Source organism: Myripristis murdjan, chromosome 20, assembly GCF_902150065.1.
Source record: "Myripristis murdjan chromosome 20, fMyrMur1.1, whole genome shotgun sequence".
Taxonomy (NCBI): Eukaryota; Metazoa; Chordata; class Actinopteri; order Holocentriformes; family Holocentridae; genus Myripristis; species Myripristis murdjan.
The window spans coordinates 21,414,115-21,440,639 of record NC_043999.1 but is presented as its reverse complement, the minus strand read 5'-3'; the positions used below and the strand labels follow the sequence as shown (position 1 = coordinate 21,440,639).

At 45.9% G+C, this 26,525-nt stretch overlaps 1 protein-coding gene across 4 annotated transcripts in view; it reads left to right on the top strand.

The window, feature by feature from the left end:
• nrp1a (neuropilin 1a) overlaps positions 1–26,525 on the top strand; it is a 179,579-nt gene that overhangs the window by 109,084 nt on the left and 43,970 nt on the right. For 3 of the 4 annotated variants that reach the window (XM_030078903.1, XM_030078904.1, XM_030078902.1), the window contains 3 exons: positions 4,061–4,495; positions 6,361–6,535; positions 24,372–24,553. In XM_030078903.1, coding sequence (XP_029934763.1) covers positions 4,393–4,495; positions 6,361–6,535; positions 24,372–24,553 — 460 coding nt within the window. In that variant the 5' untranslated portion in view covers positions 4,061–4,392. Of the gene's footprint in view, positions 1–2,177; positions 2,710–4,060; positions 4,496–6,360; positions 6,536–24,371; positions 24,554–26,525 lie in introns of those variants that run through there. The other variant, XM_030078905.1, reaches the window with a different exon arrangement.

Sequence of the window (26,525 nt, the reverse complement as noted above, 5' to 3'; positions counted from 1 at the left end):
CTCTCTCTCTCTCTCTCTCTCTCTCTCTCTCTCTCTCTCTAGAAATTTAAAAGAAACATTAATGTGAGAGGATTGTTGGCTTATCTTGTTCTATTATGTCAAAAAAAAAAAAAATTAAAAAGTAGGATATCTTAATGCATAAACTGTGTCAGCCTGCTGAACTGACACTGTACAAGTGCTGTTTTCATTCCCAACAGTGCAACGCAATGGTTCAGTGGCCTTTTTCAGAACAAGGAATGCTGTGTGCACTTTACAATACAATAACATAAAATATAAGTTATTATTTCAGTGCTACTACTACACTGCTGTTACAACTACTACTGATAAGAGCTATACAAAGTTTTTATGCTGACTGCATTTTCTGCCATGAAAGGGCTGACTGACTGACTGAAAAGCAGCTGACTATAGTAATAAAGTCTGCATAAATCTTTAATTAGGGCACTTGTTTGTAAACCTTGCAATGATCTCAGTGATCTCAGAGACATTGGGGTGAGCCTTAAGAGCAATAGCTGGCTCAGTCTGAGTTGCTCACTGGCTCTGACACCCCCTACAGGGCAGACTGTCTTCTAACCACGGGGACCTACAATTTCAGTCCCAGGGTTATTGCAGTCAACTGAACTAAAACAACCAGAAAAACTCTGCCACTTTGAAATTTCCAGGGTTCAATGTCAGTGATTTCCCAAATTGGGTTTCTGGGAACCTGCAGGGGCACTTGAGACAGTTCCAGTGTTGTCCCATTGCAAGATGATGAATTGTTCATTTTCACTTATTATTTCAGTCACCTCTAACTAGTCTGATCAAAGGTGGTACAGCCCCTGCTGTTACCTCCCCAAATGTCCAACAACAAAAATCTTCCCACATGGGGTTCTTCCTTTAATCCTGTTAAATGCGAGTCTATGGGATCTAATTAAGGGGTCCTTCACATGCAGAAATCTGGGGGTCTATGCCTGTTGTGCACCATGGTGGGCTTTTGGTAGAGGGCTGTCTGCTAGGTCCATCCTTCTTCCCAGACCTCCTGTATTCCTTCCTTGTTTCCTCTGGCATTTATTGAACAGTTTGCTCAACCAAGACCTTAAAGTCTAGCATAAGTGTTTACCTCCCATTTCATTCATTTTACTCATATTTTAATCATAGGCATGACTTGGCTGTTGCACAGTACAAGGGTCATACCTTAACCCATGAGACAAAAATTTAATCTTATAGTTTTTAGCATTATAAGGCTAATATTAAGTAATCTAATTAAAAATGCATCACAAGAGCATTCAGAACCACTGCTCGCTCTTAACTGTTCAGGAGTTTGGTAATCTATGCATGTAACAAATAACCAAATAATAATTGCATTTGATCAGTTATCAGTGTCTGTTTCACTTTGTGCCCGGTAATTTCGTCATTTCACTGTTGCAAATGGTAACGGAGGCAGGGACTTTGGCAGAGACTGCTAGAGGATTTCATAAATTGGACTTTACACATCTGTGACGGACCCCAGAGTCAGCGGTGCATCACACTGTGTAGTATCTATATTCATGTGATATTTCTGTGGGGACTTGCGTGTCTGCGGCGCTCAGTAGCGAGCCTACAGCGACCTTATCACACTTTCTGCTATTTTTATGTCCCGTGGTTTCACTTAAATACTCCTCTAATACTCCTACGGGGACTTACAGTTTTGCTGCGATGTTTGTATAGCATCCGTATAAAACGTATGACCGTATTCCTATAGTTTCTTCACGAGGAGAGCAGAAAAGCCCGAGGGAGAATCTGTGGGAATTATCCAAAATAAGAAATAGATCTGATGCCACATGCAAGATGGCTTAGCGCAGAGACGCTGACGGCTTGTCTGCCACTGCGCGAATTTATCTCTGATATATCTAATACATCTTTCTGATGCCTGTAATAATAAAGGCTACAGGCTTACAGGTTACCGCCGGGGAAAATCTGCATCTCGATTGCAGATTATAGCCAACTCCTCAACGCATTCCCATCCCCGATCCAAATAACACACACACACACACACACACACACACACACACACACACACACACACACACACACACACACACACACACACACACGCAAACGCACACGCACCCTTCTCGTAAAGGGGCGTGTGGGGCTGATGATACAGATTCAAACCCTCTGCATTTCCATCACGGGAGGAGCGCAGAGCGGTGGCGCACGGAGAGACGGAACGGGAATAAACTTGTACCAGTGTGCCAGATCGAGCACAGGACTTTGTTTTTCTAATTCATTCTTCCTGTCTCCCCTCGACTCGACCCTGTTGGGACTGCCTATTTTCTCTCAAGCTCTTTTTGATAAGCTTGGATCTCACCGGTGACAGCGCTCAGTGAGTGAGCGCGGAGAGAGAGAGAGAGTGAGCGAGTGAGTGCGAGAGAGAGAACAGCGGGGAGGAGACTGGTGTGTGTATGCGGAGAGGAGAGCGAGTCTCCGGGCATCGGCGGTGCGCCTTTGCGCGGTGGGGACCCTCGATCGGACTAAACCGCGGTGGCCCCCCGGCGTACACAGGTTTTTTTTTTTTTTTTTTTCTTGGTAAAATAACCTGGACCATGACTTATTTTGGGGGGACTCTGGGGATGATCTAGTGGTCCTTTTGTCAGAATACGGGATATTGGATCATATTCTCCACTCCACGCATGTTAGAAGTGGAGAGAGGAGGGCTGGATACCCACGGGTGTGAGAGTCCTCAAGTCGCAGGTGATTGCAGCTTTTTATTTGTCTTATGCGGAGCGCTTAAAGAAACATAGCTGCCTTTTGAGCGCACTTACATGGTGATAATCAAAAATTTACATTCTCCAAGATTTCTCCATGATCCCCCTACGATTGTAGTCACATCTGACCGCCGCTCTTACCATTCTTTTCTAAACTCACTTAATTTATTTTTTTGAAAATAACCAAAAGCCAGTACACACATTCCATCCACTCTTCTATTTTTCACAATAATGTTACCACGTATTGAAATGCGTAATATATGTGCAGATTGACGCAAATGCTGCATATGGGGTAAATTCCGGCTCCCTCCGTCCCCTTTTGTACTGTGACCCAGTGTGAGGGCAGCCCTGATTAAACGACTCCACTATGATTTGCGCTCTTATTGATTTCCCCTAATTTTCATAGTGGCGTTTTAACGATTTCACTGTTGTGAGGCAAGCTTTAACAATCGGAACATCTGGATGGCTGCTGATGCATAAAAGAAAACCACACAGACTCAGTTATGTAGAGGGAAAATCACTTTCTCATATAAAACAACAGACCATAGAACACAATTGGGCCTTTATAGGATATCAGGCACGGCAACTGCAACAACTAGGCAGTGCAGTTTGTGTGGATGCTTCCACCTGAAATGAAAACAAAACAAGTTTTGAGGGGAAGAGGGACTGGTGGGCACAAAAGGGAAGTTTCAGTTGCAGAGGCTATAAGCGGAGATGCGGAGCTGCTGTAGTTTATTAGGAAGCTCAGTGGGTCGCACACATAGATTAGCCTTAGAGAGACTGAGCAGGAATCCCCGAGACAAACACCGACAACATTCCTATATGAACTTATAATATGTTTGCGGCACTCAATTTACAGAACTTTATGAAATTGTGTGTGATATTGGTTTCCTTTCTGTTTTGTCTAAGTACTCCTAGGAGGACTTGGATATTTGAGTAGTATCATTCTACAGTTCAGAGAGAGAGGGAGGGAGAGAGGGAGAGAGAGAGAGAGAGAGAGAGAGAGAGAGAGAGAGACTTGTCACTTAACGGACTGCCAGTGTGCTCTGTGACTCGATGTGTGCATCTCCGCTTATATATAAAGACAGAAGAGGGCTTTTCCCACATAGGTTGGCTATTTGTAATCAAGCCAATCATCAATCCCCCTCCGAATCACCACTTTGGGCCTATAGAAGCAAAGTGCCCACAATTAGGGAAGGGGGTGTATCCCTGCTTTTAAAGCCCTGTTAGTATTAGCAACTGAGCGTCTTGTCAGATGTAGGAAGGTCCAGAGCGCACGGCAGAGACACGCATTCCCAACCCGTTTACCTCTCCGTGTATCTCTTTTCTCTCCACAGCCACGGATTACCTCCTGCCTGGGCATCGCTTTACGGAGTAGGGACACAAAGGGGAGCGGGTTATTTCTCTTGATTTCTTCTTGCTTTGCCTTCTTTGGAGAGGATATGGCACCGTCGGCGCTGGAGAGAGGAGCGCACCCGGCAGAGGAGAGAGGAAACAGGAGCTGAATGACAGGATGCCAGCGACCTGAGACCGTACTCAGATCAGTTCAAACTGCATTCAAAGAAACACTTCTGCTTTATTTTTTTTTGTCGAGTTTAGGCGGAAAAAGGACGAAGAAGAATACTGCTCTAAACCCTTTTGAGGAGTTTTATTTCCCTTTTTTGTGTGTATGCGTAATTTTATTTTTTTTGGTCACAAACCAAGGATGCATTGTGGATTGGTTTTTATCCTGTTCATGGGAATCCTCTTGGTGGCCAGGGCTTTCAAAAACGGTAAGTGTGACATCTGATATGTATATATAGCCTATATGTGGACCCTTCAGGATAATCCCAGTATTTCTTTTAGATTAGTCCTCTGATCTCCACTTATCTTTCGGCAAACTAACAAGACATTCACCTGATCCGTTCTGCCTATTACTAACGAAAAATCCCTCTTATATCCCTATTGTTACCCCTATTGAGACCTAAACTGTTGCCGTGGTACTCAATAGTGAGGTTATCTAAGATCATCATTAGCCTATTTTGCATGATACCAATATAATATTCCTTTAATATTGCCATGGTATATTTGTTGTACTCAGTGGTAAGTTTATAGAGAGCTTGTGGTACTCTCGTGTAGTAGCCAAGAACCATTATCTTCTGTGATATCGCAATAATATTTCTATAATATTTATAGTGACTTGCAGTTTTCGTGTTGCTTTAAAGTATTTCTCGAAAAACATTAGAGTCTGGGATTAGTGTAGTTTAGTCGCTTTTCGCAGAGGAAGTTTAAAAGCTCAAGGAATTGAAGGCCAAATATTCATTATGAAACTGTTGTGTTTGTTTGTGAGTGTTATGAAGGAGTTCAGCAAGTGTGGATAAATTGCTCGACTCAAGGACAGACTACTTCCCTCTGTTCCTCTTAGCGCATTACAGCATCAGTTTCGTTTCTACTGTGCCTCCAACAACTTATTTTAAACAAAAAGTAACCTTTACATAATAATTACCTCAATTTACAATAGCTTGCACAGAATCATGACCAGCAGATGATGTATAGGTTGTAAACAAAAAAAGCACGAATATACGCAAAAATGAGGACTTGGGAAGCAGTGTCCAGCTTCTGAAAAAATACAGGGAAATTCCTATTAATGATGTAATACGTATAGGGATGTTTCTGACTCATGAGCCTTGTAACAGTGACTTGAACGGCAAAACGGATCAGCGTCTCAAGTTTGGTCTTTACACGCATTATAGGCCCAAACACTTGTCTTATTTGGATCACCTTTATGTAATCGAATAGGCCATTGAAATCCTCTTATTTTGTCTTACATGAGGCAGCAGATTTCTCTGATCAGGATAATCAAGACTAATTTTCCAAGGTGTCAGATAATTGTCTAAATTAGGCCCGTAATGTAATAGTTAAATTACTGTCATACCGCGTTACTTTAACACATTCTATTCTATTCTATTCTATTCTATTCTATTCTGACTCGTTCTATTATAGCTCTATTACTAACTTTGAACCAACTGGCCACAAGCTATAAACTGAGACACTGTGGGATTGCTCACAACAACCTTTGACCAAGTTAACTGTGTAAAGTGTGTAGAAGGTATAGCCTACTGCCAGTTTATAAAGCCTGGCTCAAGTAAATATAAATATAAATATAAAAAATATAAATGAGTAAATTTAAAGGAATAATTAACAGATAGATAGATGAAAAGGTAGATAGATGAGACCACCTCAACTTTTCATCTCCATCATGAAAATATATCAACTCCATATAATGAAAACAACCTTGATAATTGAAGTGAAATTGACTGGACCGAGATGTTAACCGATGATTAAATGACGGCAGCTCTTATAAAACCAGCTATAAGTTTTTAACAAGTACTTTGATGAGCCAATTAACATAACAGTCTTCACATAGAATAATAATAATAATAATAAAAACCTCGGAGAGGGAGGACAAATTAAATCGCAGCTGAAGGTGGTCAGGTCCGAACCCAGGAGCAGCCACGTGCCCCGCCTCTGTAAGCTGCTCCGGATAAGGAGAAAAGCTATAAAGCCCAAAATTGAAATGTGGGATTTTTAATTGTGTGTGTTTTTTTGGTTTATGTACTGAGAGACTTTCACTCCCCTCCTCCCCACCTCCCCACAGATAAATGTGGAGACAACATCAGAATCACAAACGCCAACTACCTCACCTCGCCCGGCTACCCGACGTCTTATCTCCCCTCTCAGAGATGCGTGTGGGTGATAACGGCGCCGGGTCCTCACCAGCGGATCCTCATCAACTTCAATCCGCATTTTGATCTGGAGGACCGGGAGTGCAAGTGAGTAGCCCGCACCATGCGCTGCCAGCCGCCTCTGTGACAAACACATGTGCTTTTGGCACGATCCCCATCCAGTATGATTTTGTCCCTGGGGCCCATATCTGAGAAGTTTGTGTCATAGTTGGCGATAACAGGGCAGAGAGTGGAAGCTCCGTGTACTTAACACACACCATCTCATTGTGATAACTGTGAGTGCATGGGATAACTGTGAGGTAAAGTGAGATTAAACTGTCTGGGATGCCCCTAAAACCCATTAAAGGACTAAATTGCCGCTGGTACATTCAGGCAATGTGTGTATGTGTATGTGTAGGTGCAGGTAATTTGTGTGTGAGTCTGTGTTCTTTTGTGTGTGTGTGTGTGTGTGTGTGTGTGTGTGTGTGTGTGTAAATAATTCATGTGTGTGACTCTCATCCCGCTCTCTCCCTCATGCATTTTGCACATGAAACTGCGCCATCTAGTGTCCACAGCCTCATTAAAACCTGTGTTAATGCAATTTTGCCCTGCCACACTACATATGGCAAAAGGAATGTCTTACCCCAACCGTTTGGTTTTGGAATGCCTTCGCCCCTCGTCTTTGTGGAGTGAAATCACCAGACCCCATTATTGATTTGAAATGCCGTGCTTTTGCAGAAGGCTTTGACAGAAGGCCACAAAAGCTCACTGGAGAGTCTGTGGCTACTTTCCACACTGCAGAGAAAAAAGTCCATTGTGATGTGCCAGTTAGTTTCATATTCATCTCTGATATTCTTTTGAAAACAAGTGAAGAATTCTGCCTGTGGGTGAGATAATTCCACTTGCTTCCAATGCAGATATTTTTCCACAAACCAGTTCCAGTATCAAGAAATATCAGATATTAAGAAAATGCTTCCCTTTGATTTAAAAAAAAAATCTTGAAATTGCGTTGGAAACAGCTGAAATGATCTCACGCCACCCACTTTGCATTTTCGTTTCACTTGTTCTAAGCAAAATAAGAGTTTGCCTCCAAAACAGACAAAAAGACTTGTAAAGACAGATGAGGTTGCTGTGGATGGTGCTAGTGTTTGTCAGTCACTGGGTGAGTCACCAGTCCCTGTTTGACTTGAAAGCCGCAAGCTGTCGCAGCCAACAAAAGGCTAAGCGGCTAACCTGTTGTCTGATAGTTGCGTTAAGCCGGTGAAACCAGAGACAGTTAGTAATGTGATGAGCCTGTGTCAGTGTGCGGGTGCCCCGAGGTGTGCCTTGCCTGGGCAAACCGCCTCCTTCTGATTGCCTGTCTCCGTGTGTGTGTGATTTCGTGTGACTTTGAACGTGTGTGCGCGTGTGCGTGTGTGCGTGCTTGCCCCTGTCTCAGCTGTTTGTTTACGCTGCAGGGCCCGGGAGAGCACAGGGCTTTGCTGGATCCTGTTACTGTATCCCCGCTCCACCCAAAACCTCGGCCCTGCGCTCCCTTTGTGTTTGGTGAATGGCCCCTGTATATGTTTGCAGGGTTTCATTTTTAATGCTGGATTTCAATACCACTTTAACCTTTCTTTACAGCTGTCCGGGATTTATGGCAGGCTGAATGCTGCTGTCTTTTAGAGGGTGGATCCTCCTTGACACTGCTTCAGGGTCTGGTTTCAGCACCGCGGGGACTATTAAACTCTCCAAGATCCTAGGTTAGAAGGAGAGACAGAGGGAAAAAGACAGGAGGGGGGGTTAGCAGTAACAATACCTCAGTTAATCAAATTAGCCAGGAATGAGTTTCCTGTGTCTAAACATGCACAATAAAAAGAATTTAGTTGTGGACCCGAGGCACACATGAGATGGCTACTTTTTTCCAGGTTGAAAGGAGGGTAGCGCTTTGAGTTTTGTGATCCATTGCCGTATCATTTACAAATTAGCTCTGCTCTTTCATTTAGCAACCACTGAATGTACAGACTGCCAGCTAATTGGCTGTTCATAAATGTGTCCGTGGATGAAGTTTGTGTAATGCATGCGTTTGAAAGTGCTCCTCTCTCTCACTCTCTCTCTCTCTCTGTCTCTGTTTTTTTTTTCTCCATCCCAACCAAATGTGCTTATTTATTGTTGTTGGAGCGGAGCCAACCTGTGGAACGGTGCGATCACAAGTTTATAAACCGCACGGCCACAGGAAACACTAACAACTAACCCGGGGAGACGGCTGTGAAACTTAATCAAGTCGCTCCTGACTCATGTGGGCCACGTAGAGAGAGCCGTGCCGGAAAACAGGGTCGTCCTGACCTCCAGCTTTTCCTTTTTTAACCCGGTGTACCGTTTCATTTTTAATGTTTTAATGGAGTGGTTTTCATGGGGCTTTAGTTCCACTTCACTATATTCCACCTTGTGCTGCTTCTCCTTGGATTTAGCTGGCACAGGCCGTGAAGCGAAATCCACTTTCCTTTTTCCATCTTGATTTTAAATGGTGGTGCCATGCGACATGAGGGGGAGGTCATTGTGTTAATAGCTGGCAAGGCGTGTCATAGGTGACTCAATTATGGCTGCATATTCCTTACGACTTTTCAATCCGTCTGCTAGACAGTAGCTGGGCGTGACTTGCTTCTGCCCCATCAGACTCCCTGTCGCAGCGCCGCTCACCAAAACAGCCCTTACATAATGGAAACTGATGAGAGCCAGAGTGGCTTCCTTATCTGATGGACTGGCAGAGTGGGTGGAGGTGGAGGTGGAGTTGGAGGGTTGGGCGGGTGGGGGGGTCTACAATGCATGCTTCAGTGCGCTGCCTTGCAATCTAATTAGCGGGCAAATGGAACACACATGCGCCACATGTTCCCCGACATGGCTGTTATCAGCAAACTAAACAAGGAGCACTCAAAGTGGGGCTGGTAAAAAAGAAAAACAACCCTTCGCTGAGTGGATCCTGGCTGCGCCGCTGTTGTTGCACGTGCGCGCTACCCTTGACAGGTTTGTTTGGGGAAGTGCACAGGGCTGTATCCTGAGAGCTGGAGGAGGAAAACACTTCATCACAGAGATAAGGGGCACTAAGTGAGCCCTGCGATTCTGAATGCGGAACGTGTTTACCTTTCACGCACCGCTGTAGACTCTCACAGAGTGGAGTTTTGGGGGGCCGCCCTCGCCGCTCTCGCAGCTAATGAAGTTTGAGGCGAAGGCGCGGCCTGCGTCAAGGCAAATATTTGAAGTCAATTCGCTCTGAAAATCGCTGGAATGAGCAAGCAAAGCCGGAGTGAAAAACTGAAGTAAATAGATATGCTTTTGGTTTGCTCCCTCCCTGCATACCCATTCTCTCTCTCTCTCCCTCTCTCTCTTTCTTTCTCTCTCTTTCCAATCTGATAAGGGCTGCCAGGCTTGTCCGGCTGTGACAGCTCTGCCATCTGAAGGAAAAAATGGAGCTTTCAGTGGATCTGAATCTGAAAGTGAGAGACAGGTTTCACTTATGGCAGATTGAAGGCTGGTTTATCTAATTTGTAAGACACACCACACTTTTCTTTGAGCGAGAGTTTCTGTTTAGAAGTCTGATCAAGTTAGGCTTTTCAGCAGGGGAACCTTGAGAATCTTTTATCTTGAGCTGCAGGCTGCTTTCTCAATCTCTTTGACTTTAGTAAGGGAACCAACTTTCTACTGATATTATGTATTCCTCACAACATTATGAATCATTGATGGCGTTGGATTTGCTGACCAGACTCCCCAAAAAAAAAAAAAAAAAAAAAAAAAAAAAAAAAGTTACTTCAACTTCAAGAAACCCCTCACAGCCAACCAGTCAGTCAAGGCTTGTCTGTTTGTTTTTAAGTAGCTGAAGCAGAGTGGGTAAAAAATGAAAGGAGAGAGAGAGAGAGAGAGACGGTCTCTCCTCCTCACTGCGTCTCTGTCTGCCCTCCCTCCTTTCTTTGGCTCTCTTTCCGCCTGGATGGCATTTGTCTGGACCTCTGAGAACACTGAATTCCAGTGTGACAGTCCATGCAGTCCTGAGCAGATGAGGGCGGGATGGGGTTGGGGGCGTGGGGGTGGGGAGGAGTTGGGGTTAGATAGGAGGTATGGCGGGCTGGGGGAGATATTCGAGGAATGCCCACTCAGGCAGCCCTTTGTGGGGGAGAGCGAGTGGGGAAAGTCAGTGATTGCCTCCTGCCTCGCGGTGCTTCAGAAGTCAGCTGGGTCCCCCCTGCCTACAGCTGCGTGTAACCTAAGGCTTGCAAAAGTGTTCTTTTCCTCTTTTGAATTGTCGGCGTCCCCTTTCGCCGTCTCTCCCCTCCGCTTTCCCTCCGATCTCCCGCCGAGCCGCCCCTGTAGAGCTGCCCGGCCTGCTGAGAAGGCAAACATTCTCTGCTGTGCCTCTCGACAATAGACATCCTGCCCCTTGTGGCATTCCTGACCAGGACTGGAGTCCAGAGATGACTAACAGGAGTTTTGGCGGGGGGGGGCATAACCTTAGCTCCATCGGGTTCATCCCCATATACACGGCCCCTTTGTTATGTGGAATCCCACCAAGACCCTGACTCATATGGTCGCCAACAATGAGTGCCACCTGTTTCTTGGAAGCAAGAGTGGAGGACAGAAGGGGGTTTAGGGAAAAGATCCACCAGCAGTTATCGCTTGGCCACTTTCCCTAATTCCCCTAATACCCCGCCACCTGAATAGCTTGCCACAGCTCCAAGACGAAGGGGACAGAGGAAGGGTGATGCAGCTTCACAGCCGGAGAGTGAGGAGCCATAACTCTCTGGATCTTCTGAAAACTCCCCTTTGCTCCTCTCTCACGCTCCTCTGTAAGGCAACCATGGGCAAATAGGGAGAAGTGGGCTAGATGACTGTTCATCAGCGGTCGTCATGGAAGAAAACAAATAAGGCAGGAATGCAGCAGGGCCTTTTTTTTCCTCCCGCGGTAGAAGCTTTTAAGACAGGAAGGACTGTGACCTCCAGGGCCGAAGGGAAGAGGCTTTGGACTGACACGGATTGTTGGAAATACTTATGGGCCTGTTAGCGAACATTATGTCTGTTGTGTGTGTGTGTGTGCTTCTTTTCAAAGTGCGTGTCAGAGAAGCATCCGCGCTGGGCAAGTTCAAAGCGGCGCCGAAATTGCAGAGGCGCAGCAAAATAAAGAGCGCGTAGGGGCGACACCGCTTCTTTTAACTACCAGGCTTGACAAAGGCAGCTGAAATTGTGCACCTGGTATTTTCCAAAGCCGAAGACTCCCACCGTTCATAACAATGGAAATCAAATTATATGTCAAATTACACTGAAACAGTGCGCCTGGAAAAAAACAGCTTGTCAGTGGCGCCTCAAAGAGTAATCGAGTTTGAATATATCTGTTTGCACTTAACAGTAATTATACCAAGCCTTATTTACGCAGCATGGTGAAACTTCCCGCGACAAATATCCTGGATCTAAACTTTCTGTTTACGTTGCCCTTGTTGGTACCTGCAAAACTTACTGAGCTTAATGAGGCGGGTGACCCATTGAAAGCGCTGTAAATAGCATCTCCCAAATGAAAGCCATAGGGCTGATGGTATTAAATGTTCCCCAGGAGGAAAGTGTTTACCTTTGTAATGAAGCAGTGGGCAGAAAAAACAAGAGAGCAGATAGAGTTGTTGCATTAGATACCTGTTGACCTTCACTCTCATTTCTCTCTCTCTCTCTCTCTCTTCTCTTTTGAAGGGTTAATGGTACTATCTGGCTAATTAGGAGGATTAAAGTGGATCTGTGCATATGTGGGCGCTTGCATGCATGCATATGTGTGTGTGTGTGTGTGTGGCTGACAGTGGGGTTGAGGGTCTTTTTTTTTTTTTTCTTCCTCCGTCGGTGAAGCGTTCACCTTGGCTGAGGCTTAGAAGGGCAGGCTGATTGAAAAGCTTTCTGGCCGTGGCATCTGCCATCCTCCCCGCTGCTCTGTCACCGCTTTGATTCATGCACAACCCGACCACAACCGGGAGGCAAGCCACTCTACCTCACAGCGGGAGGGAAGTCCACTTCACAGTAGACGAGGAGGAGGAGGAGGAGGAGGAGGAATGAGGTAGGGAGAGGAAGAGAGAGACGAGACGGGGGTTGTGCTCATAAATAACGCGGCAGATTTCGAGGCTCGGCCGCGTATCTCTCTGGCGGCACAAAGGCATCACGGAGCCTCACGTGTCTTGCCTGCTTTGTTTTTCAGCTCGATGTGGGAGTTAGCCACTCATGTTCGCCAGGGATTGAGTGTCACTGAGCTGTTTTTGGCAGACGGACAGTGTTTTTTTTTTCTTTACTCTCTCTATCCTCAAACCAATACAAGCTTCCCTATATGGAAGTTTCTAGTGGAATGAAGCCGCACGGCCCACACAGCTTTTTGCGATGTCTGTCCTAGGTCCTTTTACTTTTTTTATCCAAAACAGATTGTCAGAAAAAAAAAAAAAAAAAGGAGCCGTATGGAGAGGCTCATGATTAGAGGACAACATTTGGTAATCTCAGCTCTCTATCTGGACACACATCTATTGACTGTAAGAAAATTCATACTCGTTTTCCTTCCAGCGCAGATGAAAAAGCATTAAACATTGAGGCTATAATTCAATTATGCGTTTCTGTTTCCAAAGGACAGTTGGCAATAAGAACCGTCTCTCTCTCTCTCTCTCTCTCTCTCTCTCTCTCTCTCTCTCTCTCTCTCTCTCTCTCTCTCTGCCTCATATAATGTAATTAGCAACAGGTTTCCTCCCTCGCCTTTTTTTTCCATGTAAGAAATGCTGTTTTCTATTCAGTTTTTTTGAGGCTGCATGGAAGACAACAAAAGAGGAGTGGCGGAGGAATGAATGAATGAATGAATGAATGAGGAATAATTGGGGTTTGTGAGTATGTGGGTGGCAGTAATGTGGCAGAGAAGTAGTCAGGGGTGGATTAGTTTGAAACAGTACCTCCCAACGTCTTATTTCCCCACCCATCCCACAGGAGAAAGGAGAGAGAAGAGGGTCCTTAGTTTAATTGATGAAGGCCCATTGGAGCTCGGGGCTCTTTAATACGGCGTGTCCAGGCTTGTCAGACATGTTTCGCTTAGTGGTCTAACCTTGAATAGGGCTCATGATTTTGATTGATGTGGCCCTGGTCCTACCCTGCCTGTTTGTTGCCCTAAAGCCGGGGTCCTTCGGGATGAGGGGTGGTGAGATGGGGGGCCTCCGTCGTAATAAGGCTGTTCATTAAAACCATCAAGCATGGCCCTGGAGGGGCTGTGACTGAAGCGAAAAGTTTGTTTGTGGTGGGTATGTGAGCAACCAGGCAGGAAGTAAAGCTGGGGTCGCTCCTGTCTCAGCCCCGGATCCCCAAGGGTCACTTTCGGTCACCGTGTTTGTGCACAACGGGCCGTCGGCTCGCTGGTGTTTCTCCACCACTCAACTCGGCGTGGTCCGGCCTGGGCGGCAAGCAGACAGTGATTGATGGGGCGGTACCCCACTGTTCTCTGATTGAGTTAGAGCCACTCACTCCACAAGCCCTCGCTTTGTTTGCTCTCCGCTTGATCCCTCCTTGCTAAATTGGCGACATTCGTTGTGGTCTTTCCTTTTGCGTTTCCACCGCTACATTTTTAAATTTTCTCACGGCTTTATGTCTTTTTTTGTTTGATGGCGGTAATTGTGAAAAAGAAAACGACTGTAAATTCAGCCTCACAAACAACCTTTTGTTGGATTATCCCAGTGGGGAACCGTTGAAAGTGTTATTACTACTGTGCACCTCTGGCACCTCTCCAGCCCCCATCGCGGTGACGCCTGCTGAGGGGATAAGTAACAAGAGGGCCCCGCTCCTCCCCACCACCACCACCCGTACTTGCACAGTCCCCGAGAAGATTTCACCAGAATTCAGAGGCGCATAGAATTATTGGACAGGCTGCCTCCAAGTTGGCAGGCGTTACAGAGTGCAGGGCTGGTAAATGGAAGGGTCAGCTTGCCCTCCAAAACTTGGCAAGGGCACGGCTGGCCATCAGCACTTTGATCGTCCCTGTAAAGCCAAGCCATCAGCCGCTCTGTCCGGCACCACCGACGAGATAGAGATGCACCACTTGGCACACGGCCCTCGCAGCATGGTCCGCTTGGCTTTGGAAGTGCTGCGTCATTGGAAAATTTGAGCTGTGCAGGCAGTGAGAACAATAAGGTGGTCGGACTGAAATAAAGGATGTGGTTTTAAAAGGTAGATGTCCAAGGGTTTGTGCACGCTCGAAGGAAATCGCCGTGCTATCTGGCAATCGACCAATCAGCCAGCCTCGCCAGCAAACATGTGGCTTCCATATTGTCGAAGCGCTCTCCTATTTATTTTTATCACCATCACCATCCCCTTTCCTTTTCCTCTTCCCATTGAGAACAGAAATAGCCTGTAGTGTCTTCAGGTTAAAGGGTGGTGTAAGGGCAGGTGTTGCTGTTTGCGTGCACGAGTAAGGGAGAAAAGCGAATCCCGATCCTCCACAACTCTATTTCAGGGTGTGCTCATGGGCTCCTCTGCTCCCGGCCAAGTGGCTGCGTGTGCAGCCAGATGACCGGGTCACAGAGCACCAGGCCCAGACTGCTCCCTGACCCTGCCAACCCCTTGCCTCCGCAAGCTGCAGGGAGGACAGAGGAGTGAGGGAGGGATGCAGCCAGAGGGGACGGATGGGGCTTTTAATTGAATAATTCCCAGTGCTCTTATTATTACTATTGGCCCTGAGGTTCCCAGCCATTATGCAGCCATGTAAAAGAATCTTAGTGAGAGGGACGGGGCAAGGGGAGCAGGAGGGAGGACTACGTCACTGAGTGCTTTGCCGACTTCATGTTGGCGCCTGTTTTTCAACGACTCTGTATCAGCTATATGCACAATTCCTCTCTTTTGTTTCAGTTAGTCTGCCACTTCTCATGCCAACTCCTTCTCTCTCTCTCTCTCTCTCTCTCTCTCATCTATTTCCTTTTAACCCCTCCCCTCCTTACTCCACCCCCCGCTCACTATTTTCATCTTCCTGTCCATTGTGGAGAGGAGAGAGTTTTGAACGGCACCCAGAGGCTTTACCTCGGGTTGACCCCAGCCTCAATTCCCCTCTTACCCTCCTCCCTTCCCAGTCTCTTTCCCCACTCCTCTTTCCTCCTCCCTCTTTGAATGCTCCTAACACACAGCTCATTAACCGGCAGGGAGCACTCTAGCGTCTCAACAGTAGCAGACAGACAGACAGACAGATAGATAGATAGATGATTAGCTGCATAGTTTTGAAAATGTGTCTCATTTTTGAGGCGCATACACTCTTGCTGTTTTTCCTTGTCCCATAAACCCTGAAGTCATGCGTGGGTCACTCGTCTAATTTTAGTCCCATGCAAAGTTCAGTGGGTCAATGGCTGAAGGTTGTTTACAATCATCTCTATGTTTCCCTGTGCTGCTCCTTGTCGTCTGGCCCTAGCATGGCAAACATCAGCCATTATATTAATGCTCTACATCCTATTCATACAGGCAAAGAAATTAAAGTAATCCTACAAGAGGATATCCAGGAATAGTCTATAAGACACTGGCATATGTGTTACACTCTAATACATTGTGAATAACTGCTGAATGACCCATATCTCTATGCTGTTACTAAATTGTTGGTTTGCAGTTGGCCATGAGGGGTGAGGGTCTTGACAGCGAGTACAGATGAATCAGCTCTGAGACAGGCAGCACTCCCTCACCCACAGCAGGCTTCGTGTGGCAACATCTTATCCATGCCACTGAGTCCCATAGGTGCCCCGGGGGGTGAACGGGAGCCTAGAGGAGGCTGGGAATTGTGTGTTTAATGGAGGACAGTGCGCATCTGCCCTGCCGTGCCACACAGGCCCCTTCCTCCCATTGCCCTGTTATTTTTACCCTTGACTTCTCATTGTTGTAACGATGGCGTATCATCGGAGCTGTGCCACAGACCCCTGTGGAGGACTCTCTCCTCCCTCACCTCTGCCTGCCCCTTCTCTCCTGTGTAATCAGAGATCCTCTCAAATGTCAAGGTGGGACAAATGGGAGCCATTCCCTCCTGTAATGGCCCCAGAAATGGGCCGGGGCGCCTCTCTTTTCCCTCCCTCTCTTTCTCTCTTCTCTCTTGGAGAAAACATGAGTGCCTTCTCATTCTGTTCATCTTATTGGCTTGTTTTCCTCCTTTATCTTTTGTTGCTCTTTTTTTTTTTACACCAGTTCCCTGCCCTTTTTTTTTTTTTTTTTTGGTCCATTGTTACTATTGACAGGCTGAAGTTCTCCTGGATAGGGTGTGTAAAAGTTGCATTGCATAATGATAGGTCGCAGTCCAAATGACTAAATGATACTGCTAGTTTTTACACTATAGCTTTACTTCCGTAAAGGGTTTCCTAGAAATACACCCAGAGGAGCATTATTTCATATTCAAAAGCATACATTCAAAGCTTGAATATTCATATCTGCATACATCACCTACTAATATGCGTGGAGCGCTCGTGTATGCTAAGCAATTTAATTTCCGAAGCTCACTTAGCAGAGAAAAAGTGCTAAATGTGTATTTCCATTTTGCCACGGGCAGTTTTCTAATTAATTGTGGTTACTCATTCTTGCTTTATTCATGATAACAAGATGTATAATAGAAAAAGAAATGTGGGCTAGTTGGATACTATGAGCACATCATTTCTCCCATTTAATCTCCAACTTTACACGCTGACAGTGCAGTGAAGGTTTATTTGTTTGCAAGTCAGTGAAATAGTCACGGCGAGCATTCACATCATGGAGCACCAACACCTTTATTGAAATTGCAGCTTTTAACTCTCTGACTATACTTTTAGATACGGTATGATGTATGATTAAACTGCTTATCTGATCATGGCATGTTAATACTCTTCATTAAAGTCAGTAAATGTAACAGAGACAGACGATCTCTACTTAAGGCATATATTTAACACAGCAAATTTATTTCCCTAGGTTTTTTTAAACTAACGGCATATGGTCACATTTCTAAAGCCACATTATTGTGAACTATTTGTCATGCTTCATTATGTAAGAGAAGAGACAAAGTCACAAGGCACTTAAGGGCACCTCTGAAATATGCACAGATCTGTTTTGGCCCTGCAGGCACATCATTGGTGCCCCTGTGGGAATAGAAGGCAAATCAGCTGAACATACCTCAGCCTCTGACGGGCTCAGAGAGCAATAGGCCCTGCATGTGAGATAAGGACGGGAGATTTAGAGGGCCCGCTAACAGTGGAAGCTTTTGTGGTCAACTTTTATGTCTTGTGTTTACCCTCTCTGCATAGTTCACAGAGGCATTAGCCAGCTCCAAGCCTCGCAGGACGGCTCTCCCTTGGGCCAGAATTGTCAGTCTGTGCTCATATTTCCAAATAAAGGATTATTGTGTGTGTTGTAGAGGGAGGGGGGGATGCAATAATTGAGTCTAAATAGCCAAATTCATTAATTTGATTGTTGGCGACAGCAGATCTCTCGACAGTGTAATTAGGAAAGCTAATGGATGGAGGCACGCTAAATCCATCAATGCTAATGATAATTGCCGTGTAGGAAAGCGAATATGTTTTACAAATGCCGAGGCTGCTGGAAAATCAGAAACAGACGTGGCGTCTAAAAATATGAGATTGCCGAGCTCGCCCCTGTGGGTGACACCCAAAAGAACTTCCTCGGACGGGCGCAGCTGTGCCTTCTGGGTGGGGAGCACCCATCCGCTCATCCATCGCTCCATCTACCCGTCCATGTGGCAGTGGTGAGATTCACTCCCGGCTCCCGGCTCCCTCTCCCGACGAGCAGCCACTTCTGAACGCATCGGCTCTGATTAGTTGGAATCGAGTCGGCGGTTTCTCCCGCTGGGTGGGTCTCCAGGTTCTGAGGCCTTCAAGCTCCTGTAATAATCTTTTATGCATCTAGGACTGGAGAAGCATCAGTGGAGAGGCAGATGCTGTAAAATAAAAAAATCCCCCGACTGCTTGACACCCTATGGTGAAGTTTCCGTTCTAGCTCTGCCGTCTTTCCCTCCTGCTGAAATCCTGACGTTAATAACTCGATTAGGGGCGATGTTTTCAGTTGAGTACATTAAGATGTAGACCAACCCAGTGCACTACCCTGCTCCTTCTTCCTTCCTTGTCTGTCAAGGGAAACTGACGTGAGGGTCATTATAGCTGGCCTGGGCCCGAGGAAAGAGGGAACCTGTTATTCTAGTGTGGGTTAATGAATGTCACATGCAGAGGAGGAGTAAGGGAGAAGCCAGAGAGAGAGAGAGAGAGGGAGAGAGAGAGGCCATTTTATTTCAGCAAGGTATGTCCCCTCAGGGCTCGGAAAAAGTAAGCTGAAGATCAACATGTCTCAGTCCTTGTACAAACGTTAATGATGTTTTGCTGGGGCCCCGAGTGACAGTTTGTTAGCCGAGACTCGTTAACACGTGAAGTCTCGGGCCGCGGTTTTCTGACAGCTGACAACAGGGCCTTTTTCCTGTTAAGTCTCTCCAGGCCCCCCAGATCTGTCCCGAGCCCGTTGTTTAGGCTTTTCCACTCGGGTTTGTCTAACCCGGAGATGTTTTGACATGTTGTAGGTGACATGTTTTCGTGCGATAGCGAGCTACACTGTGACAGCCCCGAGAAAGAGGAACGCCAGAGAAAAGAGCCCGGCAATTTGTTCTATATACAGCTGAACCAGGGGAAGCAATAGCAAAGAAAGAGCTCTTGTTCTAGGGTTTTCCACCGCATGCTTGGGCTTATAAATGGTCCGATTAAGAGACGTAACCAATTGTATAAGGCTTATACAGTCTGTCATAGTGTTATTCCGCTGCTTCAGATTGTATTGCTTTTGTAGAGCCATATCAAGCGAGCATTTATAGAGGGAGGACAGATTATTTCCATGGGAAAGCTCCAGGCAATATAACTGTTATATTGTTAGGCCGGTGGTTTGTCGCCTTCTCTTTGGCTTTGCAAGGAGGGCTAATGTTCTCGTTTGACACTAGCGGATTGCTTTCCTCTCTGTGCCTGAAGAAAAGAAGGCAGGCTAATACATTTGAGTCGGTGAAGCGAAGGTCGTTGAGAATTAGATTCATCCCCCCCCCACCACCACCACCCCTCCTTTTTTCCCTTTAATTTCCCCGCTGGATTGGCAGACTGTTTTCACTATTAGCACTGCGGTAGGCGGCTCACTGTGTGTGTGCGCATGTGTGTGTGTGTCATTGTGTGTTGGCAGGCAAGAGGCAGGCCCACCCAGACCAAAGCAGACTAGACAGATAAATGGTTGTTACAGTTGGTGCATGGCTCAGCTGGATTGCATTGTCATGAGGAATAACAACAACAACAACAATAACGCAACATAACAAATTATCATACTGGCCCCTAAGGAGGGGCATCTAAATTTAACTCGGTGGGTCAGGAGGAGAGAGACAGGAGACAAATCTCGAAACAGTGGGACTGTCCAGGGCTCAAAAGTAGGCCACGCTCCTTGAATAACAGCATGGTTTTCGCCCCTCTTCTCTCACTCGGAGGCTTTTCCGTGTCCTTTATGATCCTGGATAGAGACCGTTAACTGTCCTCACGTTCTCCTAGGACAGTCAAACCTCGAGCGAGTGCCCACAGGTGTTTAGAGCAATGGATTAGAGCTACATTTAACATTGCTGGCAACAGGAGAGCCTCTCGGAGGCGTCAAACTACCCCGCCAAGCGGCTCCCGTAATGTCTTCCAGATGATAAGGGCCTGGCTGGATCTGTGTTACCAGAGCAGAGCCTGTGGACCCACTGGCGCAGAACTGCTGGAGTTCTGGCTAAGGCAGCAGTCATTCAGACACAAGGAGAGGGGCCCTGGAGACATTTTGGAAGAAGAAAGTCTTCTCTCTTCTCACACGTAGAGCACAGCGAGGACCCCCCTGGGGCATATTCTCTCTTCCATCTGCATCCTCTCTCCCACTGTGCCGCCTTGACGAGGGCCATCCAAGCCGGCTGATGATGTGCCAGGGTAAAAATGCAATAAACAGCTTTTCTGGAGGTGCGAGGAGTCAAAATGGGAGCGAAGAGGAGTGGGGGTAAAGAGAATCTATTTCTCTCCGTGGCATAGGGAATAATAGAGATCTTGCAAGGACAGACCAGAGGGGCACACATGCAAACACACAAACAAATTTACTATGCACTGCATGCATAAACTGTACACAAGTACACACACATTCATGCACCTACGGAAGTACTGCACATGCACAAACACTAAAAAACACACACGCACACACAGAAATGGTGAACTTCTTCAGCAGTGCTCCTGCAGCTTGCTCTTCTCTCCGTCTTCTCAGTGATGCATCTCCGCATCAATTTTTTAGGCGTCTGGCAGCGCTCTGTTTTTGGCAGCGGAGGGGGCAGAGAGCTGCAGAGGCAGAGGCACTGAGGTGAATTACAAGTCGGCTGATAGAACAGAGCATGGCCACAGAAGATTGATGCTCCCTGCTCTCTGAGAACCATGAGTAGGAAAGGAAGGTAAAGGAAAGGAAAGGAAAAGGTGCTGCAGGTAATGGAGAAGACAGGAAAGGAGAGGAAGGGAAAAAGTAGACAGCAAAAAAAAGGAGATAAGAGCAAGCTACGCATCTGTACGCTACTCTCATAATTTTCATGTGTTTTCAGGAACTGTAGTCTGCACTAGAAGCCCAAATGCATGGCTAATAACAGAATCATGTGACTGATCAATATTTTGAACTATTGCCTCATAAAAAAAGCAAAAATTTGATCTTTTTGCCATAAATCTATGCTGCATGTCTAAACTTGGGCTAGGGTTAAGTGTTTCGCTATTACAAGACAGTGACATCATAACAACAGAAAGCTGATCCCTGCTTAAGGGGAGCCCTTGAAGCTATATAATAAGCCACTCCTTGACCATTGTGCCGCAAAGCAGGAGGGGGGAACTGCACTGTTATGATCATGTGAAACGGGTATATTTTACTGAGCCGGAGCTGATGAGGTAACTGAAACAAAATGATATTTGTGCAAGCCGAGCGGGGCTGTTGCCACAGCTGGTGGGCTGGTGAGGAGAGAGGAAGACGACATGGTCTGAAATCACAACCTGAGGACAGAAGGAAAAAGTAGGGAAGTAAACACAGCAATCTCATCACCCGCCGAACTTCAGAGAGGTAGCAGGGCGTGAGCGCTGAGACTAGGGCCCCAAAAAACACAGATAGCTAAAGAGCTCACCTAGGCTAAAGAAGTATCTCAGATCTTGGCCGTCTCAACCAAATACAAAATAACCATTTGCCACTGATTTAGATAACGTCAGCTACATAGTATCTGTTCATATTTGAAGAAAGATGGGAAAAATGGGTGAAGTATACAACAAACAATATTCGTAATGATCCATAATATGAATGGTGTGTACTTATTTTGTCTCCGAATAGGTCTACATCTTGGGCCATGTAGTGTATATCAGGGAAATGTATCCTCGGAATGGAATGAAATCATATCGATATTTGTGTAATTAATTGATATATATATATATATATATATATATATATATATATATATATATATATATATATATATAATTTTTTTATTTATTATTTGTCTGCCTATTTTGTTTTTGATTGGTTGTTTGTTTTCTGTTTTGTCGCTGTCTTGATTTTCTAAAAATGCAAGAAAAAAAAAAAAAAAAAAGTATCTGTTCAGCCATCACAGTCTTCTTGGAAACATATGATTTGTATAAGCCTTCTAGCTAACTATTTAAGTGTTAGTAGTCAGCAGTAGCTGTATGAGCAGTGGGCTATCAGGGCCTCACGGCAGTCACTGAGCATAGACACACTCTGAAGTTCTTGGCGTTCTTGCCCAGCCTCATCCCTTCCACCCAAAGAGGCTGAAAAACTCAAAGAGAAAAGCGGAGGAAGAGTAGGCGCGTGATGCATGTTGACAGCTCCATATCACCTCCGATCAGTCCAGCCAGGCAGAAAGATGAGTGAAATCATCCATCCATCGTACCCTCTCAGAGGGCCCAATTTCAAGGAGCGCCACTCCTCTGCAGCTCTCCATTTTTTATGCTCTCCCCTCCCCTCCGCGGACACTTTTTTTGACCACGAGCTGACTCCTGCTTCTTGTCATAATATTTCCCATAACGAGGCCGTGTAAACCCAGGGGGTCTCCTGCCCTCGCCCACTCCCCCATCACCTGCACTAACTCTGCCTCAGGTTTACATATACACACTTTTAATTTGAGGCAGGTGAAGGAAACAAGTTCAGGAGATCGGGGTGCATGTGGGTACATGTCAAGCCCCGCCCGGGGAATTTAGCCCACCATGAGCCATTATCCAAAGTGTAAATCACCTTTTTGTGTAAAATACCATGCATTAAGTGAATTTGAAAACTGATGTTTTGACAGTAATTTGGGAATCAGGCAGAACTATGAAAACAGGCCCTTATGCCCAGAAGGCACATATTTTCAAAAGGAGGGAGGAAGGAGAGAGAAAGGAGCAAATGTGTGTGTGTGTGTGTGTGGTATGTGGGTTCCAGCCAGGTCTACACTGCTTGTTATTTATTTATTTATTCCTTCATATATTTATGTTTTTATGGTGGTGGGCTATGGGGAAGATAGAGGCCGGTGACAGCAGGCCATCAGGGTTTGGAAAGCAGTACCTCCAAGAAGTGACACACAGAGCTGAAGACTCATCAGGAACGGGCGTTATGGGCGATTAAATGCTATGGAAACCTGAACCCGGCTCGTGTTTCGGCGCGGCGCTCGCCCCATCAATCAGAATGCAAACACAGCATGGAGAAGTCATCTCATCCCTCCCGCACTCACACTCTTGCACACACTCATTGGCACGAGATGAAAAACCACAACTGACCTGAAATAAATAGAAACAAACATGGAACATTACAAAACACTCCTCTAACACTGCACGCCCCTTTGCAGATACACACACACACACACACACACACACACACACTAATAACCAGGGGCTTTATTTACACCACCTTCGTCGCTCTAATTTCTTCTACACAGTCTTAAGTTTCGCATGCCAGGTTTTGAGTGTGTGTGTGTGTGTGTGTGTGTGTGTGTGTGTGTGTGTGTGTGTGTGTGTATGCACCGTTGCTCCTGTTCGCAGTTCTATTTTGCAGCCGTTTTCCTCTCCTGCTCCTAAACTCTGTGCTGACTCAATTAGGCGGCTGTTCCTCTCAATAGCCATGGGTCTGCAATTCCATTTGAATAGGCTATGCAGTGTGTGTGTGTGTGCGTGTGTGTGAGCGAGTGTGTGTGTGTGCACTCCAGCAGTCCCAACGAGGTTAGGTGTGTTTGATAGCTTTAACACCTGCTCTTTCTATACCAGCCTAAGGCGAGGGCCAAAATATAATCACTGTCATTTGTATTCTCTTATAGAATGGGAGCACACACATACGGAAACGCACACACACATGCACACACACACACACACACACACACTCACTATCAGTGCTATCCCATAGTTAAACAGGTAAAAGACAACTCTTCAGCTGAGCTTCAATAGTTAAAGCAGTTGCATAAACCTGGTCTCATGCTCTGAGAGCTTTGTTAGAGAACCTCCACTGTGTGTGTGTGTGTGTGTGTGTGTGTGTGTGTGTGTGCGTGCGTGCGCCACATTGATATAATGAGAGCATCGCCTACCCACCTGTTCCCTGAGTTTTAACCTGAGACCTCATTAGTACAGAGCGTTTTATTTCCACTACATTACCCACCCAATACACCACGTTGCTCTGTGTTTATGCGCTCCTCTGTGTGTGAATGCTTGAGCGTATCTGTGTGTGTGTGTGTGTCTCTGTGTGTGTGTGTGTGTGTGCATGTACAGTATGGACTAAATTGCGCAGTAATATCCTTATCACCTTCTAATCCAATTTAACATTCTAAGGCTGTCCCGGCTGTAGAGCAAAGACGAGAACAAACCAAGAGTGAAAAGCTGTGAGAAATAATAATAAAAAAAAAAACAATGTAAGTGACCGCACCTCTCTTTCCATTCTCTCTGTTCAGATATGACTATGTGGAGGTGCGGGACGGTGTGGATGAGAGTGGACAGTTGGTGGGAAAGTACTGTGGGAAGATCGCTCCGTCTCCGGTGGTCTCCTCTGGAAACCAGCTCTTCATCAAGTTTGTGTCTGACTACGAGACCCACGGGGCGGGCTTCTCCATCCGATACGAGATCTTCAAAACAGGTGAGCGGGGGGAATCGACGCTAATGCAGCTGCAGCTTTGTCTTTGCTGGATCGTACCTGAACTCATTTAGCTCCAAAGTGAGAGAGCGTGACCTCTCCAGGGTCACATTTGTCACATGGAGATCCACCAGAGCTGCACCCACAGCCCGTTGTTGTCCACCCCCACCTGCATCATCATTACATCATTGTCAGATTGTAACTGTGATACTTAAGGATAATCACCATAAACAAGTGAAACTGTGGTTTGGCCTCTCTGTTACAGCACTGGGTGTACTAGTGTTTCTCTAAATTAAGACCACATTTCTCATAAACACTTTTGCTTCGTGTCACTTTTGCTTTCTCTTTTGCTTCACTGAGGTAAAGCAAGGCAATGATTTTTTTTTTTTTTTTTTAATATTCCACTTCCACTCCACTCCTTCAGTCTCTGAAAGAAACTCCGAACAGCTCCCTCTTCCTGTTTTGTGCTGTAAAGCAATCTCAATTTGGACCATAAAGCAATCTGCCAGATTTCACACAATTAATGTAAAATACAGTGCAGAGGTCGGCATACACTGTCAGTTTTAGTGCAGTTAATCACACTAATGCCTCAAAATTAATGACGAAACAGTTTTATTGACGCCACCTTCAAACCGCCATCTGCTCCCTGCTTTTGCTTTAAGAAATCACTCTTGCAGCCTCCACATCTCCAAATGCATAATTCCAGCCGATCTTTTATTTACTCCCACCAGAATTACAGAATTTTGCCTTCGGCTGAACCTGTTTTATTTACACAGTGGGCTACAGTATGGACGCTGGAGGAATAATTATGATAATGGCCCAAGAAAGAGGCACTCCGTCTCATTTCATGGTTTGTTTGTGATTTAGTCAAAGCGCCAGAGCATCAAATTATGCGATTGCAATATGGCGAACAATATGCTCCATTCAAAAACGAGTGAATCATAGTCCCATATGTTCTGTAAGTAGTACTTTTTCCTTTGGTGTGAATTATTGTACAGCAATCAAGGGTGTAATTTGCTTACCTTTGATACAGGAAAGTAAAATCTGTTTTCATGGGTTTCTTTAATGCCTTCAGATGGCTTTCCACAGCAACAGGATGAACCTGAAATTGCTGCAGTTGGGTAGCAGCTTGAACCGCCTTGTGCTTTCACCTCATCCTGTTTCTTATAGGATATCGTTTGTGTATCAGTTTAATGATAGCATCGGCCCGCGGAGAGATTTTTCCCTTAACATCTAAAAATAAGACCTCAGGGTAACTGGAGTTTGAAATCAGGTACGATAAACTGCAAATATCCTCAGGGGATGTCAGTCTTATCTGAAGACAGCACAAGAAAACGAGAATTTCCTGTTGGTCAGCCGCCTTCCTGTGTTTGGATTGCGAGGCAGAGGAGGAGGAAGAGGAGGAGGAGGAGGACAAGGCCACATATCTAGACAGTGACTTGGAGGTAGACAGGTGCTATGGACTCCACTTTCATTAATTAACCCCAGTGGTAGTCCATGGGATGGCCCGCTGTGACCTGGGAGACATGATGAATGGCCCCGCGAAGTCCCTTGTTGCTTTTAATCTGGGTTAGTGTGTGTCTGTGCTTGTATGTATGTGTGTGTGTGTGTATCTGCTTCTGTGTGTGTGTGTGTCACCGTCACAATAGGGCAGCTGGTGGGAGTGTGGGTCCATTTATGAGATCAAAGCGACATGCCGCCTGAAACAGACACACACACACACACACGCTGACACACACCCTCTCTCCTTTCCCTGCGATAGGGCAGTAAAATCCACTACATTCTTAGCATGATTAGCTTGGTATTTCCCAGTCTCATCTATTAACCAGAACTGATTATAAATGAGCCGTGCGAGAGGCCCCATGGCGATGGAAGGGAAGCTGCCGAACACACTCAGAGGGCATGGAGATATGGGGGAAATACGGAGCTACCAAGAAATAAGGCTCTGAGAGACTGTGCAGCTGTAGCTTTATGA